Consider the following 18,295-nt stretch of genomic DNA (forward strand, 5'->3'; position numbering starts at 1 on the left):
ATAACCTTAAAATTAAAAATGTTTCATAGCTTAATCCATTAACACCAAGATAAAACAAATATTAAAGCTCCCATGTCCCGCTTGTTTTTAGTATTGGAGAATTTCATAGCGTATATCTTCACATTTCTTCCATCTCGCCATGGGGAGATTGTTATTAGCACTTGTGCAGAATCAAGGGAGGCTGTGGAGGATGCTGGCTGCCTCGGTGGCCAGCTTCCCAGCTGCTGCATCCGTATCACATGCGATGCCCCATCGCTGGCCTGGAGACACCTGCCTATGTAAGGCTGAGGAACTGGTGCAGGACACATACATGCGTGGGCAGTCTTTCCATCCAACTTCTGCACCACCATATGCTGTCCATCAATGGCTTCTGATCATCTCTATCTGGCCGTGTGGAGGTCTCACCTTAATTCAGATCCACTTTACCTCCAGTGACTTTAGCAGCAGCATAGTTTTGAGGTTTCTTTTATTTTTTTTTTTTAAATTTTATTTTTTAAGATTTTTATTTTATTGTATGAGTACACTGTAGCTGCCTTCAGACACACCAGAAGAGGGCATCAGATCTCATTACAGATGGTTGTGAGCCACCATGTGGTTGCTGGGATTTGAACTCAGGACCTCAGGAAGAGCAGTCGGTGCTCTTAACCACTGAGCCATCTCTCCAGCCCTCATTGTAACTCTTAAGCTGTAGGAGTTTTGAGGTTTCTTATTTTTATTTTTTTTTTAATACAAAGGAACAGATTTTGCTTTTGAGACAGTGTGTTTGTGACCACTGATAGAAATCGCAAAGTGCCACAGGTGTGTGGGAGTCCAAGACTTAGGAGAGGCCTGCCAGCCGGTGCATTCCTGCAGCATACATACCTGAGAGTCCATCATAGTGCAGTACGGGCCTGGAAAGGGAGCCCTGTGCTGTGACAGTGGTGTCAGCCCACAGCATGCCTCCTGCCCACAGTGTTCAGTGATGGTTTCATTTTAGTTCATTGACCTTGGAAATAACTATTCTGGGCTGAAATTTTATCGCTAGCACTTACTTGAAAACATTATTTTTTCAGTGCTAGGCATGCAGGAACTATGTGTAAGTTTTCAACACTGCTACAAGCTGGGTGTTATTCCACAGAAACTGGCAACCTTTATAATTCCCCACGGATCCTTACATCTCATTCACAAATACACCACTTCTTCAAGAGTCTCTGAAAGTCACAAAACTGACTTATGTAACTTCAGGAAAGCAAGAAGGTAGAGACAGCGAGTAACACCTGTAACCTCCCAGATATGGCCCTGCTGCTTAGGAGTGGACTGTGTGTCCCTCAAGTGCCATAAGAGCTGTTCCAAGCAGCCACAGGCAGCAGAGGCGGTGCCGGCATCAGGTGTACACAGACTAGCCCAGGCTGAGCGCCATAGCAGAAGTAACCACACTGCCCCGGGCCCACTCACAGGGCCTGCTCACAGGCACCACACTGATACACAGCAGCATCTTAAACAGCAAACCTGGTTTCATATGGTCTCTGGGTACATGCACTGTAATCTAACACTTCTGTTTAATCACAGCTTTACCCCTGTGAGCTCGTTCTTGCTCTCACTGAGCACTTCACTGTACTGAGGAAGAGCAAACTAACTTCTGTCTCTAACATGCTGGGTCTCTTGCCCTCTAGTTGCTTGGCTACTGCTTGAGAAACTGTTAGGCATTCCTTTCTTACCGCTAGACATTTACAATCTTTTGAACCATGCAATGATTTTGGCACTCTTGTTATAATTAAATATTCAAGTATAACTTGTTGGCAACCTGTTGCGTAATTTGTTTAACAAATTCTTACCTGTGCTAGGCTTAGACCGTAGTGCTTTTCATGTACCCCCATAAATAAACGGGCTTTATTCTTGTTCTGTTGTTAATGTAGAATGAATAGATTTGGGGGTACCCAGGAGAGACCCCATGTCAATGGTAGCCCTGTTTACTTGGGTGATAGATTTTGGGGGGCTTGCCCATGTGTCCTCTGCCCATTAGATGCCCGTTGCAAAAGCCCCCTGGTAGTACTGCCCTGTTGAGGATCGCCATTCTAGAACCTCACAGACCTTTCATTTCATGCTGCATTCACTTGATAGCTCAGTTGGGTTTGTTTTGTTAATGTTTGAAACAGGGGTTCCAGCGTCCCTGAAAATGACCGCTTGGCCTCCATAGCTGCAGAACTGCAGTTCAGGTCTCTGAGTCGGCACTCGAGCCCCACGGAAGAGCGAGACGGTGAGAGTCACGCTGACGCCATGCATTGTCCACAGCATTCCTAGTCATCTTAGTCACTAGCTCTATGTCCTTGAGTACACAAGCATGTGGGGAGCCTCCAGGCTTTCAGAACCCTACCCACCTTGGCTGTTCAATGTAGCTTTGTATATTCTAAATCTTCTTGTGTTTTACAAAAATATCACTCTTGATATTTTAATTGCTGTGTACTTTTACTCACTTTAGAAATACAGAACTGTTATTGTGATTGTTGTAGTATGGTGACAGTTCCCTAAAACTGCCTCTCAAATAGGGTTCCCCGGAATGCTATTCTTGTACAGTTTTGGTACAGTTCTGTTGTCTGTTACTTACAGAAGGTTCAACTCTCATAACAGTCTCTTCATTAGGTACCATTTTCTAGAAATGAATAGAGACATGAGACTCACCAGAGTCAGCACTAAGAGCAGATTGACAACAATGTTGCCATTCACCCCCTCAGCAGGGTGTAGTTCTTCATAAGCCTTAATTTGTATGAAAACCACTTCCTGCAGAGCCAGCATATCCTCGGAGCGACTCAAGTGGATCAACACGGAGAAGCTGGGAACTTCGAACACTCATCAGCCAGACCAAAGGTATGACGGAGGACTCACACATGACAGTGTTCAGGCTCCGAATCATTAGGTCTCATACGTTAGCTCCTGTGACCTCATGGGTAACTATGACATCGTGGGTACCCATCATGGCCTTTCTGGACATCTTCTGTTTCACGAAATATATCACAAGGGCCTTTCGGTGTGCTCTTCCTTTAGTAGTTGGCATAATCCCTCGACATTGTCAGTACTTGTGAATGTAAGCATTCTTCTTCTTGCTAAGAAATGGAGGACAAACTTTGGCTGCTGGGAGGTGGTGACTAATAAGTTACTGTGAGATGGTCCTGTCAGCGGAATGGGGTTGTGGGGGTGGGATTAGAGTTCCAGCACAGGTGGATGCATTAGGTTAATATGGGGCTCCAGAGCTGGTTTGCAGCCAGAAGCAGCTTTGGTATGATGGTTGGCCAGCCCTGTGTAGATCTATTGTATGGAGGGAGAGACTTCCAGAAACTGGGAACCAGTCTCTCTGTTAGTTCACCTATAACTGTGGTTACCCTGGACACAGTGGTGGCCCTGAGTCTGCCCTGCTTTTTGAAAAAAAAAAAAATACCTGGTGGTTAGGTAAAATTGTAAACCACCAGGACTATCTATGTCCCTCTCAGAAAAGCTGTGATTCCCAGTTGCATATTAAAGTCCTTGTCTTGTGGAGAAAGACTCATTAGCTTATAATTAAGATATCTTTTCACAGATATTTTAACACTGGGACCCACAGTCTCTGCCACGAAAAACTTGTCCAGGCAAATCTGGTGTATCTTGTATTTAGGTTTAAAAAAAAAAAAAAAAAAAAACAACCAAACAACAAAAACCCACTAGATTTCCAGGATTAAAAAAAAATGATTGTGATAGATTAAATAGATGAGCTAATTAAAACATAAAACTTTGGGAATGTCAGCTTTTGAAATAACCTTACAGCCATCCAGATCTTCAAAGATTGTGAAGCCTCCTTGACAAAGCTGAGGCTCTCAGGTAGCTACCCCATGGGTTCTATGTAACACATATGGCTGGTGAATGTGAGTGCGACTGGCCTTAGTGTATATCCGAAGAGTATGTATGTCACATGCACGGCATGCATATGAAGTCACACATACATAACATGAAACTCTGTGCACTGGCTAAGGAGAAGGAAATTATGTCACGTGAGGAACATGAATAGAGTAGAGATCACTTGTTGCTGTTTCTCCTTAAAACCAACTTCCCCACATCCTGGGACTGATGATTTCACGTCTCTGTGCAGACTCGGCCTCTAAGCAGGGGCCCATAGAGGCCATCCAGAAGTCAGTCCGACTGTTTGAAGAGAGGAGGTATCGAGAGATGAGGAGGAAGAATATCATCGGTCAAGTGTGCGATACCCCTAAGTCCTATGATAACATCATGCATGTTGGACTGAGGAAGGTGACGTTTAAGTGGCAAAGAGGAAACAAAATCGGTGAGGACGCCGAGAGGTCATTGCTCTAGAAGTGACACAGTCTTCCTAGTGTTTGTCATGTGATTCTTTTTGATGTTCCATTTCTAAAATGTGTTTACACATTTACAATACACAATGAAAATTGAGAAAAGACTTTTAGATAGTTTAATGCATTGATTCGTTTTACTCAATAATTCCAGGAGTTTCCATTTGGGGACTGCTGAACTTCAGCCCTCTTCATCTGTGTTCTTTTGTCCCTGGGAGAATATTATTTGAGAGGAGACTAGATATAAATCAGGACAGGAGAGTCCCTAAATGTTCTGTAATTAATTGGTTTCTAAGTGGTCACTTTTAACACAGTAACTAGGGGTAGAGCATGGTATCCAGACTCTTCACACTTGAATACGTTTATCTGTCAAGCATTAAGTTTGTGAGGCAAGTGTAGTTGTGAGAACTTTGTGAACCCTAGGAAGCTGGAGACTCCTAATGCTATCTTAGTCAGTCAGATACCATATAAGACATCTTCACTGTAGCTCTTGATCGCCTACAGTCTTACGTCCCTTGGTTTAGTGTCTCAGAAGCAGTGCTGAAAGGTTCCCCTCACATTTGAGGTCCTGTAGCAGTGTGGCCAGAGTCCAGACATGCTCTTGACCACTTCATTCCACTCCAGTCCCAGCCCAGACACCTTGAGGGGAACAAGGGCTGAGAAATGCTCTGGGACAGCACACTGCTTGCTTATCTTCCTAGCTCATTGGGCTTTCCTAAAGCACATTTCTCTGTCACTGGGACATTTACAGATCAGACTGTGCATTGGTACAATGGCTCAAAACTCTGGGAATCAGGGAACACTAAGAGCTCCTTCGGTCTTAAGTAGCCAGCTAGAAGGGACATAATGGTAGCTCTATGAACGTTTCCAGAGTTAGAGTTACTGTGAGCTGCAGTGACAGCTGTCTGTACTGACTGGAAGAGCCCATTTGTGTTGTTCACAGGAGAAGGGCAGTATGGAAAAGTGTACACCTGCATCAGCGTCGACACAGGGGAGCTGATGGCCATGAAGGAGGTGAGCCGTGGTTCTCTGGGCCTCTGTGTAGATAAGTCTGGGTGATTTAGGTTCAGGAAAATCACTATGTTTGTGGTCCTGTGCATACAGCTGGCCTGAGTCCTGTGTTTGAGCATTTGACAGTTGGCAGCTGCAGCTGATACCTTAGTGAAGGTTGAGGACTCTATAAAGGCTTCAGGCGAGCAGGACCAGGTGATTCCAGTGCAAAGCAGGTGGACAGGCCTATGGAGGTAGCTGGGGAAAGGGAGGAAGGCCTAGGGAGTGGAGCCACCATTTGTACCCTGTGGGCATGTTTAAAGAGATGGTAGGGAGATTAAGAAGTGAGGATGGGCAAAAGCAGGGGACACTGAGAAATGGCCACTGGAGGCCTCCAGGTGTGAGGGGACTGAGGGTGACGGGTATGGGGGGATGTTGGTGACCATGCCACTGGGGTCCTCCCAGTCATGTGGGGACTGAGGGTGATGGGGGCAGGGGGTGTTGGTGACCTTGCCAAGCTGTTAAGTGGTTTTAACTTTTACCAAATATATCACCCCCCCCTTTGTTTTAACTTTTACAAATTTGAACTGACAAAATATAAAATTTTGATTGACAATATAACTATATATTATGGCTTATAAATTGTGTTGGGTATGTAGACACTGTGACATGATTGAATCAAGCATATTCACCACCTCACATTTTGATAACTGGAGATTTTCTCTTTAGGCTGTGAGTGCCCTGTGACTGCCCGCAGTCACAGTTTTAAGTTCAGATTGATCTGGAGGTCGTTATGCTGAGTGACACAGGAAGGCAGGCACACAAGCTACACAGTCACTGACCTGTAGAGTCCAGTAGCAACCATGTTGAGAGCAGAGTCACTCAGAACCCTCCATGTTGGCCTCTAACTGTAAGACCAATTGTAAGAGGAAATGAAGTCAAGGAAAGCCATAGACATGCTCCAGTCCTAGGGCTTATGAACTAACTGTCAGGGGACAGCTTCACGACACAGGCAGTATCTGTAGTCATCATAATTGTCATTTTCCAGATTCGATTTCAGCCTAACGACCATAAGACTATCAAGGAAACTGCAGACGAGTTGAAAATATTTGAAGGCATCAAGCACCCCAACCTGGTCCGGTACTTTGGTGTGGAGCTTCACAGGGTAAGCAGTTCTCACTGCACTGAGCAGTCAGCGGGGCACTGAGCAGCCCTGCCCCGCATCCCAGGCTTTCCCACCGCAGAGCACAGTAACCGCCTTCTCTCTAAAACAGGCGGTTTTTCCTGAGATTAAGTCTCAGGCTGTAGTAGTGGTCCAGTGTCCCAAGTGCTGCCGGCCACCCTGGCAGGCAGACTTCACGTGCCCATCCTGCCTCTTGCCACTCTGAGATGCTCGTTCTTCTGTCTGATGGTGGTCGGCCTGCGTGGACTAGGGAGAAAGCCAAAACCATCAGTGCTTGAGCGATGGACAGAGAGTGAGCAGCTCACAGTGCTGCTGAGGAGCCAGAGCCGACAGGGCTCGAACGCCATTGTTCTCACTGATGGATTTGTGATTGACAGGGATGCTTCAGTACTTGATAACACCTGCAGGCTCGGCTTTCACTTCCTGTTGAAGGGTGCATGGCCAGTAGTCTCAGAATGGATACAAGTTACACTGATTCTCAGATCTTGCCAAATGAGCCAGACAGGAGGCAGGCAGCCCCTCTGAGGAGAGTCAGGCACAGCTGTACCACTCCCTCAGCACTCAGGGTAGAATCCACACAACCAGCCAGAGGAAGAGGGATTCCTCTGAGTGGGCCCTGGGGGTTGCCGTGCTCGTGGAAGGACAGTCAAAGTGTAGGTGTTGTGTTGCTTTCCCAGGAAGAGATGTACATCTTCATGGAGTACTGTGATGAAGGCACACTAGAGGAGGTGTCAAGGCTGGGCCTTCAGGAGCACGTCATCCGGTTGTATTCCAAGCAGATCACTGTCGCCATCAACGTCCTCCATGAGCACGGCATCGTTCACCGAGACATCAAAGGTATACTTACCCACTTGGCTTCTCAGGCAGTCTCCTGCTGTCCAGTCCATATCGGGTTCAGCCATGGGTGCTTCCATGCCACCTGTTGCTTCTCCAGGTGCATGTGCCTTCACACCTGTTGCTTCTCCAGGTGCATATGCCTTTACACTTGTTGCTTCTCCAGGTGCATATGCCTTTACACCTGTTGCTTTTCCAGTTGCATTTGCCTTCATACCTGTTGCTTCTCCAGGTGCATGTGACTTCACACCTGTTGCTTCTCTAGGTGCATGTGACTTCACACCTGTTGCTTCTCCAGGTGCATGTGACTTCACACCTGTTGCTTCTCTAGGTGCATGTGCCTTCACACCTGTTGCTTCTCCAGGTGGATGTGCCTTCGATTTAAGCACTTCTAAAGTGGGTCCTGTGCCATGAAATGACAACCCAGGTGTGTCTGTGCATGAGTAGAAAGTCCTCGCTGTCACCCGTGCAGCCCACTTTAGCAAAGTCAGTTTCCTGGAAATGAAGTACTGTTCTGCAGCCTGCTTTGGTGTAGCTTACTCTGTGCTAACTAGACACTCGTTACAAAACTCCCTTTCCTAAGCTGTGTCAAGGTCTCTGTGCACTCCTCTCCGGATGTGTGTTTTAAGTACATGAACTGAGTATGAATCCAAAATGCCTGTGAGACAGACCATGCAGCTGAGTCTTTGGAGGTAAAGTGTGTGAAGGTCATGCTTTTCCGTCCCAAGAGAGTAGTTATGTTTACCCCAGAACAGATCAGTGTCTGAGCCACACCTCAACCCTGACCTTTTTGAGGAGTTTGGAAGATAAAGCAGAGTGCTTTCATCTCTGGGTGGCCAAGAGTGCTGTCCTGTCCTGTACTCTGAGGTTAGCCTAGACACCCAAGAGTGATCTGCCTCCTGACCAAGGTTAGACCCAGTTCTGGGCAGTTACACTGGAAGCTGCGTGGGCCTGGGTCTGAAAATCCTTGATGCTCTGATGGGTGCCTCAGCCTGTGTCACCTTGATGGCTGCCTCACCTGTCTGCCACGTGGCTCGCTGGGTCAGTCTGCCGTTCATGTTTAGTTGTCCTGCTTCATACCTCACACTCAGTCTGTATTTCCCCATGGCAGGTTCTCTGAGCCCTCACGTCAGTTAGCTCACTGGTGTCCTCATCAAATGCTTTGTCGTTAGGAATGGCCAGATGGCCATTCCAGATACCGTGCAGTTGTTGTAGAGACCAACTCTGGGAGGCTCTGCTAGTAAGGATGGACTGTCAGGAAGAAGTTCATGAGAAACCAGTGTGAACACTCTTCCTTTTTAAGATGTATTGTGTGACTTAATGTCAGCATGCTCTCTTGTTTATCCTAGCATAGGCTGCCCTGAGAGACGAGTAGTCCCCCACAGGTCCCCTTAGGAGTGTGATAGGTGTGTGTGCTGATCGTAGGAACCCTGGAATGGAAAATATACAGCACTGTTTTCGGTTATAGTTAAAGTGAGTTCAGAGGTGACCTCTGTGTGCCACTCTGAAGTCCCCAGTGTGTGCAGGTTCTCTAACAAGGACACACAGAGAACCTGCCCTTAGCAAATGGGCACAGTGCTCAGGCACCGCCACACACGTCTGCATTCTCTATAAACCTTTCTGCACATATGTCTGAGTTTGATGAACTGTGTGTGTCTCCCAGTTCAGAGTGTTTGTTCGGAAGCCTGTGTTGCTTTGCATTAGTTTGTAGTTATGGTCCATACGTTGTCCCGTGGTTGCGTATGGAAGTGGAGTTCCACAAAACTTGGCTTTATTTAGATTGAATGAAGTCTTTGGGGTTTGGGTTACCATGTGAACGTCTTGAGATACCCACATTGTGTCTCAGCAGCTGCTTATTTCTGTTTAGGTGCCAATATCTTCCTTACATCGTCTGGACTAATCAAACTGGGAGATTTTGGATGCTCAGTGAAACTTAAAAACAATGCTCAGACCATGCCTGGCGAGGTGAACAGCACCCTAGGGACAGCAGGTAAGGGCTAGTCCAGCTGGCTCTGAGCTCTGACTTGAGGAAGGCCCCTTGCCCTCTCGGAAGGAGCTTAGCATTGGTGGGATTGAAACTGCTGTTAAATCACCAGTTACATGGCATCTACTTGTTGGGTTCTTGAGTGTTAGGTTAAATTCCCTGTTTCCATTGAGAATACAATTTACTGGAAATTTTCACACTCAAGAGTTGCTTTTTAAAATGAAATCCTGTCCCTAAAATATCCCTCAAGTTGACTTGAAAGTGAAAGCTTTCAACATTTGCCGCCTGTACTTGGGTGAAGGCCATTGCCGAGGGTTATTAACATAGTGCTTGGTGCTGTTGATACGTGGTTCTGTGTTGGTAACCCTTGCTATTCCATATCCGACTGTAAAGCTTACATGGCCCCTGAAGTTATTACCCGAGCTAAAGGAGAAGGCCACGGACGTGCGGCAGACATCTGGAGTCTGGGGTGCGTCGTCATAGAGATGGTGACTGGCAAGGTAAGCTCCCTGTGCACCAGAAGGAAGACTCCATACAGGTCACCCACAGAACTGAGGCTTTATCGTAAGTGCTGTGGACACCTTCCTACTTGAGCTCATGACCAGAGAGTCAATGGATCCCATGAAAAGGCTCAGAAAGGTGTTGCATGTAATAACCAATCCATACTGTTGCTAGCTAGGCACCAGCCGGTGGTCTCAGACTGCTCCTAGCCCTGTACATAGCCCGAGATCCAGACCCAATGATTCCTCTTGCCAAGGCCTCTCCCACCAACGCTGGCTCTGCCTCTCCAGAGCTCCGAGGTAGTGTCTTGGTCCCGTGGGCAGCTGTGGGTATGCTCTCGCCAGCCCACGCTCCACTCACTACCTTTCCCCTGGAGCTCAGTCCTGTCCCAATCTTCCCATCCCAAAGCCTGGCTGAATTCCCCCTAGGCTAAGTTCTGTCCCTCTATCCCACCCGAGTCACCAGAGAATGGAAAACACCAGACAATCTTAGTTTAGAATCAGCAGATAACACAGTCGCTGGGCGCAGAATCTATCATCCTAAATTCATCAACTGTTCTATGTTAGAAATCTGCCACCAGATCTAACTGTCCCCAGCCTACATCCTGTCTGCTTTGCTCCCGCCTCTCCATCCAAAATCAAGTGCCTTCCTCCTGCATTCCCTCTTCCTCTTTTGGACCCGAAAGGCCCGCCTCCTCCTCCTCGCACAGTAATTGACTTCTTATCATCTTTATTATTCAGTTAATTAGGGAAGAATTCCACTACAGAAAGGTTCGGAGAAATAACAAACTGAGAAGCACCTGTCCATAGGGTACACATAGGGCCCCAGAGAGCTCCTAGGAGTGAATTTGTGTTTCAGCTTTGAGGTTAAGCAGAGAAACACAAACCTGCTTGTGTCAACAAATGGAGAAAAGACAGTCTATTTGACTGATGCCAATGTGTGGACGATCTTTATCCCACACTCTGGACACCTCCAAATGGATCAGATTCCTTTATCAAAGACTGTAAATTCTGAAACTGGGCAAGGTTTGACAAAGTTGAGGGCTATTTAGGACTTCCTGGTTAGGACTCCAGTTGTTCCGGAAATAAGGCTGGCAGCTAACAGGTGGGGCCTTGTGAGATCAAAGTGCTCTGTGCAGGTTATGGGGAGATGGCCAGTTGGAAAGGTGCCTCTTATGAAAGCATCAGATTCCTAGCATGCATGTTTAAAAAAATGCTGATAACAGAAGTATGTGTCTGCAAAGGCAAAGGCAGGAGGATGTGTAAAGCTCAGAGACAACCTGTATAGTCACATTGATGGCTCTAGGTTCATGGGAGACCCTGACAGGAAATGAATGTAAAGCAATGAGGGCTGACACATATGGCCTCTGATTGCCATGCACATTTAGCATATGTCTGTGAACTCAAACACACACACACACACACACACACACACACATGTGAACATGTATGTACACTCGATAGCCTCAGTACTACAAAGAAATAGTTAACCAAGTTAAGAGGTAGCACGTAGAATTGGACAACAGTCTTCCAGCTGCACATCTGACAGGATTAATATGAGAATATGCAAAGAACTCCTAAACAGCAAACAGACTAACCACAAAAGAGGCAAGGAGCAGAACAGAGTTCTCAGAAGGAGAAATATTTTAATGAGGGCTCAACATCCTTAGCCAACAAGGAAGTGCAAGTTAAAGCTATTCCGAGGCTCCTTCCGGCCAGTCAGAATGGCTGTGAAGAAAACCAAAGGTAGTGCATATGAATGAAGGTGTAAAGATGAGCCGTGTTCACTGTTGCGGGACCATGAACCTGCAGAGCCACCGTGGAGATCTGTGTGGCAGCTTCACAGGACGTTAGATCATCATATGACTCAGCTATGCTGTTCCGAGAACACGCTGAAAGGACCACATGTCCCACTAGAGACTAGGCCACCGTTGCTGCTTTATTCACGGCATCAACAAGTGGAATCGGCCGAAAGGACCACTCAGATACATGGGATAATGGAAACATAAACTATTACTCAGCCACACACAAAAGTGAAAGCATGCAGTCTGCAGGAAACTGAATGGACCTGGAGAATACGAGAAATACCACACGTTCTTTCTCATATGCAAATCCCAGCTCCTTAATTTTAATATACACGTATTTATGTGGGAGTGGCTGGAGGTAGAAAGCTAGACAGGATTCCAGGAGAGGAAGCTATCTATTTGAGGCTTTAAGAGTGAGGAGGGAGGAGAGTAAGCACATGCAATAGGAAAGCAGAAAAGAGAAGCCGGAGTTGCATAGGGAGATGGGGGAGAGGAAGAGGTGCCAGGCGTGTGCAGGTGCAAAAGGAAAGATGAAGTCCAAAGCTGTCATTGCACGAAACCTGCACATGAATGCCTAAACTTGAAGCAGTCAGGAGCCCTTCAGTAGATACAAGGATCAGCAAGCCACACCTCCCTGGAGGTCAGCTGGATGGGTTAACAGGACTAACAAACTGTGTGTTACTGTGAGTAGCAGACAAGGGATGCTACTCACTGGTGTGAAGAAACGGGCCTCACATCCTCAGAAAGATAGGATAAGAGAAGAGAGGTACTCGACATTCCCCACACCCACCAGGCTTACCACAAGAGTCCCTTACAAACCGCCGGAGACAGAACTGTAGGGACACACCTCTGTTACCATGGCACTTGGGAGGCTGAGGTGCCTGGGCTACATGGCAAGGCCCTATTTCAGAATGAACAAAAGATAGTGGTTGCAGGGGTAGGAGGGAAAGGACTAAACAGTGAAAGAGATACTTGGGATGACAAGATTCTTCCTTATGTATCAGTAACTTTCTTACTGTGGTACCAAATGCCTTCAAAATACAGCTTAAGAGAGAAAGCGGTCATTTTGGCTCACGGTTTAAAGTCCATCCTGACTTTAAGGCATGGCAGGAGAGCAAGAACGTGAGGCAGCCAGTGACATCATACCAACAGTTACAAAGGAGAGGGGACAGGAAGTGGATCCCAGCTATAAAACCTCCAGACCTACCTAGTAGGTCTTGCCACACCTCCTAAAGAGTCCACAACCGTCCAGAACAGCGCCACCTGCTGGGGTCATATGTTCAGACACTTTGCCCATGGGGGACAGTTCACATCCAAAGAGCTGCAGATGATGGATTCCCATCACACCTGTGTCTACACCCACAGAATGTACGAGACAGAGAGTGAACCCTGATGGCATGTTTCATTAGCAGCAGAGCAGACAGTGATTCACCAATTGTAATTAATTATGGCTAACAGGAGAAAGTGGGGGACAAGACGTGTGAGGGTGCATGGAGACCCACTGCCCTCCAGTCAAGCTTTCTGTTACTGTAAACTGCACTAAAAAGGCAGACCTGATTATTAAAAAGAAACAGATGGCCATCCTCATCTTCTCCAGAACGGTACATTTAAAAGGGAAATGAATTTTTCCTTAGCACATGAATAACATTTATAAGATTTATGATATTCACTCTAAGAGAGGTATGAGAAAACAGTCATGCTTCAGACAAAAATTCACAGTGGGAGCTCACTCTGGAGAACTGCTTTCCATAGGATGAAACTTAAACATATGTCCCTAGACCACAGAAACCTTGCTTCTGGTGACAGTCCTGCTGACTGTGATTGCACAGTGTGTGCTACATTCAACAGTAGTTACACAGGGGTGTGTGTGTGCGCGTGCGCTGACTGAAGCTCTGACACTGTATGTATGCACTTCAAGACTGATGTGTTTCCTGTTTCTTCCTCCCGGCACGTGTTTCTTCCCCTGACAGGTGTCTTCTCAAGATACCTACAGAGGGATTGGACATTTGTCGCTGTGACCGTGTAATGCTGTAGCTTGTTTTATTTTTTCCCGTCTCTGCAGCGGCCTTGGCATGAGTTTGAACACAACTTTCAGATTATGTACAAGGTGGGAATGGGACACAAGCCACCAATCCCCGAAAGGTTAAGCCCTGAAGGAAAGGACTTTCTCTCGCACTGCCTGGAAAGTGACCCGAAGATAAGGTGGACAGCCAGCCAGCTCCTTGACCACGCTTTTGTCAAGGTTTGTGTAATTGCTGCAGTCGTCCTCGTCAGAGTTAAACACTTAAGCTTGACTTTGCATCAGGCACCAGACGTTAGTGTAAAATAGTTATATCTAAAAGGACAGGAACTGGATGTCTTCACGTATCAGAGATTTGCTTTCAGTTAGTAAAGACTCACTAAGACCTCTCTACATGATCTGTTGACAGGAGATGAGCCTAGTTCTTGCCCTCGAGAATGTGTGGTCATCTTGGACCTGTCACTGTGTCTTGAGCAGTGGTGACGCATGTGTGATGGGAGGCGGGGCTGAGGATCTAGGGCCCTATGGAGGCCCGAGGCAGTGCTTTCTCTATGAGAGGGTGTGACCAGGCAGAGAGGCAGACAAGGTGTCAGGCATGAGGGGCTGCTGCGGGCAGAGTCATTGTGGTACTTTGTGAGCCAAGGTCTGAGGGAGCACAAGAAAGCGGATGTGGTAGAAGGTAAGACTGGGGAAGATGTAGGAGCAGCAGAGGGTCTCGGTTAACAAACAGCATGGCTGGTGGCCCTGCCGAGATAGCGGGCTGACAGTGGCCTCCGGCCGTGCTGAGGGGTTGGAACGACCCTGGCTGAGGAGCAGGTTGGGGGTGTCTGGGGTGGCCCCACCTCCTGGCTCCTTGAGTCATCTGAAGGTCGCATCCACCACAGCAGAACCAAACGGCAGCAGGTTGAGACTGAGCATCGGTGGTCTCATTGGCAAGACCATTTAAAGATTTGTTCAGGATTTTAGGTGGGTGTCTTGTTGCTCAGGGCCGACAGTCAGATTGCCACAGTACAGCAGGCTGTAGTAGTGAGTGGGCACACAAGTGCAGCTGGGGCAGTGTTGCAGTGTTGGGAGGGGGATGAGAACACACAGATCATAGCTAAGGACCCTGCACGGGAGTCCCTGATACAGGGTGGGTGGGCGGAACCTGGGCTGGTGTGTAGGCTGGGTACAAGAGCTACTGGGGACAGGTGATGAAGGAACAGTGCTTCTTAGCTCTGAAGTAGATGAAATATATTGCCCTGAAGGAACTGTCCTATGTTCTGCCCAGCCTTCCCTGAGAGCAGACATGGAGTAGGTCTGTTTTCTAAGTCGTCCCTCACATGTCAGGGGCTGGTGCCAGGGGGGCACTAGGCCTTGCCTGTGGGCCAGAAGCCAAGCAGGCAAGACACACAGGCAGACACAGGACCGTGCTTGCACCAGCAGGGGCTCAGCGCTCTCTTGCTTCCTCGCAGGTTTGCACAGATGAAGAGTGAAGCTCTAGTCCGTGGCCTAGCAGTGTGTGGACAGAATCCCGTGGTCACTACTGTATGTAATATTTACATAAAGACTGCAGTGCAGGCGGCCTCTTAACCTTCCAAGACTGAAGACTACACGGTGACAAGCCTCACTCCTGCTGCTCCTGGTGTCTGCAATAGCACAGGACCCCCGAGTGACAGTGTTGACAAGGTTAAAGAAGCTGCATGTTAAGTGCCATTACTACTGTACACGGACCACCGCCTCTGTCTCCTCCGTTCCCCGTGTGACATCAGCATAGTGTTCTTGAGCTTCTGGGTTCAGAAGAAAATGTAGTGTTAATCAGGTGTCCAGGACCTTGTTTCTGCCTCCTGTTTGTTGGCTCTGACTGTGGCTCCGACTGTGGAGCCTCCTTGTTGGCAAGCTGCAGGTTTGTTATGCAAAGGTTCATAAGTGAAACTGAAGAAAAGGTTCTTTTTCAATAAATGGTTTATTTTAGGAAAGCTAAGTCAGCGTCTGTTACTGGCTCGGGGCTTAAGAGCAGGGCAGCATGCGGAGGTCTGCTGATCCCCTCCCTGCCTTGATTCTGCTCAGTAGAAACAGCACAGCCAAGCCTGCCCCAGTGGGACCCCGAGCCGGGTGTGTCCAACCTGCCGCCTGTGGGCCATGTGCATCACAGGATAGCTATGAGTGTGGCCCAAGGCATTTTCGGATGACAGCATATCCCAATGTTTAAGATTGGGCATACCTGATATAAGGTGGCCATGCTTGGCTCTTACTGTGCACAACAAGGTTGGGGCTCTGGTTGCTGGTGGGTATATGGGAGGGGAACAGTGCCATGCGATCTCTTGATAGGCGACCATCTTCTCAGAGCATAACCTGACTAAGCCGGTAGGACCCTGAAATAGCCGGCTGTTGTCAGTGATGGCGTTTGTCTTGGTTGTTGTTTAGTGCTCTTATTCCCTTATTCCCTAAGTCTCTTGGATCATGCACTTGCTCCTGGCACGTAGCAGCAGACCCTGGCCGGGTCATTGTCAAGGATTTTTGGTCTCTTCTGCCAAAAGAACACCGATTTGGATTCAGAGATGTTAGGACTTCATTTAAGATGCCCTTTTACAGCCTTTTAAGTTACTCTACATCACGTAAAGGGATTCACACTGTCCTTTTATCAGAGCTGTAGAGCTGTTACACAATGTAGTTCTAGAACCTTCCTACTGCCCGCAGTAGAATTTGTCCCACCTGTCTTGGTGCAGCCTGGGGTTTGCTCACTATGGGCGTTTAGAGAAGTTAGAAGTTAGAAGTTTCTGAGGCTGTCATGATGGAGCACAAGCCAGCACATCTTTATTTCCACTGTACGCAAGCGCCACGTGCTCTGTCCGACCCTGGCCTTGTTGGTGCGCACCAGGCTGCCCCCTGGTGGCCTATTTGCTTTGAACACAGGCATCTGCGTGGCTGTTTTTGTGCCTGTTAGGAGTTGGGTGTGCTGAGCTGTGTTTTCAGAAACTTTTGAGTTTTTTCCGAAGTGACTGCCATACCGTGTTCTTCCACTGTGAGGCGCCCGGGTCTCCCTGTCCTGCTGGTCTCCCTGTCCTGCTGTCGCACTTTGACAGTAGGCTTGCAGACAGTAGGAAGCAGACTTCGTTGTACTTCCGATCCCTGTCTGTCTCGTCACTGCGCCTGATGGCCATTTGGATATGTCTCGCCCGCTTGCCTCTGGATAGGTAGATGGGTGGGTGGGTGGATGGGTGGATGGATGGGTGGGTGGATGGATGGATGGATGGGTGGGTGGGTGGGTGGATATCCATATATTACTTGTGTACGCACGCACGCACACACACACACACACACACACACACACACACACACACACACACACACTGTGCATCAGTGCATACACATGTTGTAACATATACGTCAAGAGAGGATAAGTTGCTGGAGTCAATTGATTCTTCTTCCACGGTATGTGTCCGGGGCATTGCACTCTGGTCCTAAGGTTTGGTTGCGGTTCTGTTAGCTGCCAAGCCATCTGGCTGGCCCCACTGCTCTCCTCCTTTTGAGGGAAAGCCTATTTGAATATTTTGCCAATTTTAAAACTAGGTTATTTGTCATCTTACTGAGTTGCAAGAGTTTTTTGGGTTATTTTTTGTTTTGTTTTTAAACAAACTCTTGAGTAAACCTCGTCACCTAATCTGTAGTGTGAAGATGTCTTTCCCCAGTTTCTGGTTTATCTGTTATTTTATTTACTTTGTCACGTCTATGAGAACCAAAAAAGCTTTTTTTTTTTTTTTTAAGAAGTCCATTCCCCGGTTGGGGATTTAGCTCAGCGGTAGAGCGCTTGCCTAGCAAGCACAAGGTCCTGGGTTCGGTCCCCAGCTCCAAAAAAAAAAAAAAAAAAAAAAGAAGTCCATTCGCCATCCTGTTCTCGGTTGCCTGTGCTTGTGGTGGTGTGGCTAAGAAACCAGGGCTGACCCAGCAGCTCATTTTAGCTCTTAGTGGGCCTCTCACTCTTGCATTTTTGTTAAAATAGTATTCAAGGGTCCAGATATTGTTCTCTGCTGAAGAGACTTCTTTGCCCTCTATGGGTCTCTTCAGGAGTGGGAATAACATCTTAATTTACACTCAGCCGTTCACTGCACACAGACACAGATACAGTGAATGTTTTTGTTCCAATCTTGTATCCCATGGCCTTGCTGGATTCATTTAAAAGTTGTAGTAGCTGCTTTTGTAGACTCCGTCCATAGAGGGAGACATGTGGCCCAGGAACAAGGGCAGTTTCCCTCCTTCTAGGATAAAACCTGATTGGCAGTTGCATGAGTCCCCTTTGTACACCACTGTGTTCAGTTAGGACACTTGGAGGACTTTTCCCTCCAGACGCGCAGAGGGTTTTCATTTCTGGGCTCCCTGTTAGGGCCTAGTAGCTTCCTACAGTGGACATCATCTACAGTGGACTGGACATCTCTGCAGCCTCCGTTTCCTCACGACGGCCCAGGTCAGTGTTCTCCATCTTTGGGGCCTGGGTAGAACTCCCTCAGAGAGCCCTCGAGGCTGAGCTTCTGTGGAGGGTGCTTTGGAACTCGTTCTGGACTTGCTTCAGGTCTCTTTCGACTTTTATTTTAATGGATCTTCGGGTCTCCACTCAGGCTCACCAAGTTGTCTGCTTTCCTGGCAGACGGTTCTCTGCCCATCACACTCCTGCTGTCTGGACGGCTGC

The 18,295-nt window shown here is 47.6% G+C and overlaps 1 protein-coding gene across 10 annotated transcripts in view; it reads left to right on the forward strand.

Moving 5' to 3' along the window:
* Map3k4 (mitogen activated protein kinase kinase kinase 4) overlaps nt 1–15,592 on the forward strand; it is an 87,147-nt gene extending 71,555 nt beyond the window's left edge. For all 10 annotated transcript variants that reach the window (XM_087552790.1, XM_087552803.1, XM_087552798.1 and 7 more), the window contains 10 exon segments: nt 2,136–2,236; nt 2,764–2,844; nt 4,097–4,288; nt 5,257–5,327; nt 6,352–6,468; nt 7,164–7,323; nt 9,188–9,310; nt 9,698–9,804; nt 13,672–13,851; nt 15,084–15,592. In XM_087552790.1, the coding sequence (XP_087408916.1) occupies nt 2,136–2,236; nt 2,764–2,844; nt 4,097–4,288; nt 5,257–5,327; nt 6,352–6,468; nt 7,164–7,323; nt 9,188–9,310; nt 9,698–9,804; nt 13,672–13,851; nt 15,084–15,104 (1,153 nt within the window). In that variant the 3' untranslated portion in view covers nt 15,105–15,592.
* Nucleotides 15,593–18,295: the final 2,703 nt, after the last annotated feature.

This window comes from Rattus norvegicus, chromosome 1, assembly GCF_021556685.1.
Source record: "Rattus norvegicus strain SHRSP/BbbUtx chromosome 1, alternate assembly SHRSP_T2T, whole genome shotgun sequence".
NCBI classification, from domain to species: Eukaryota; Metazoa; Chordata; class Mammalia; order Rodentia; family Muridae; genus Rattus; species Rattus norvegicus.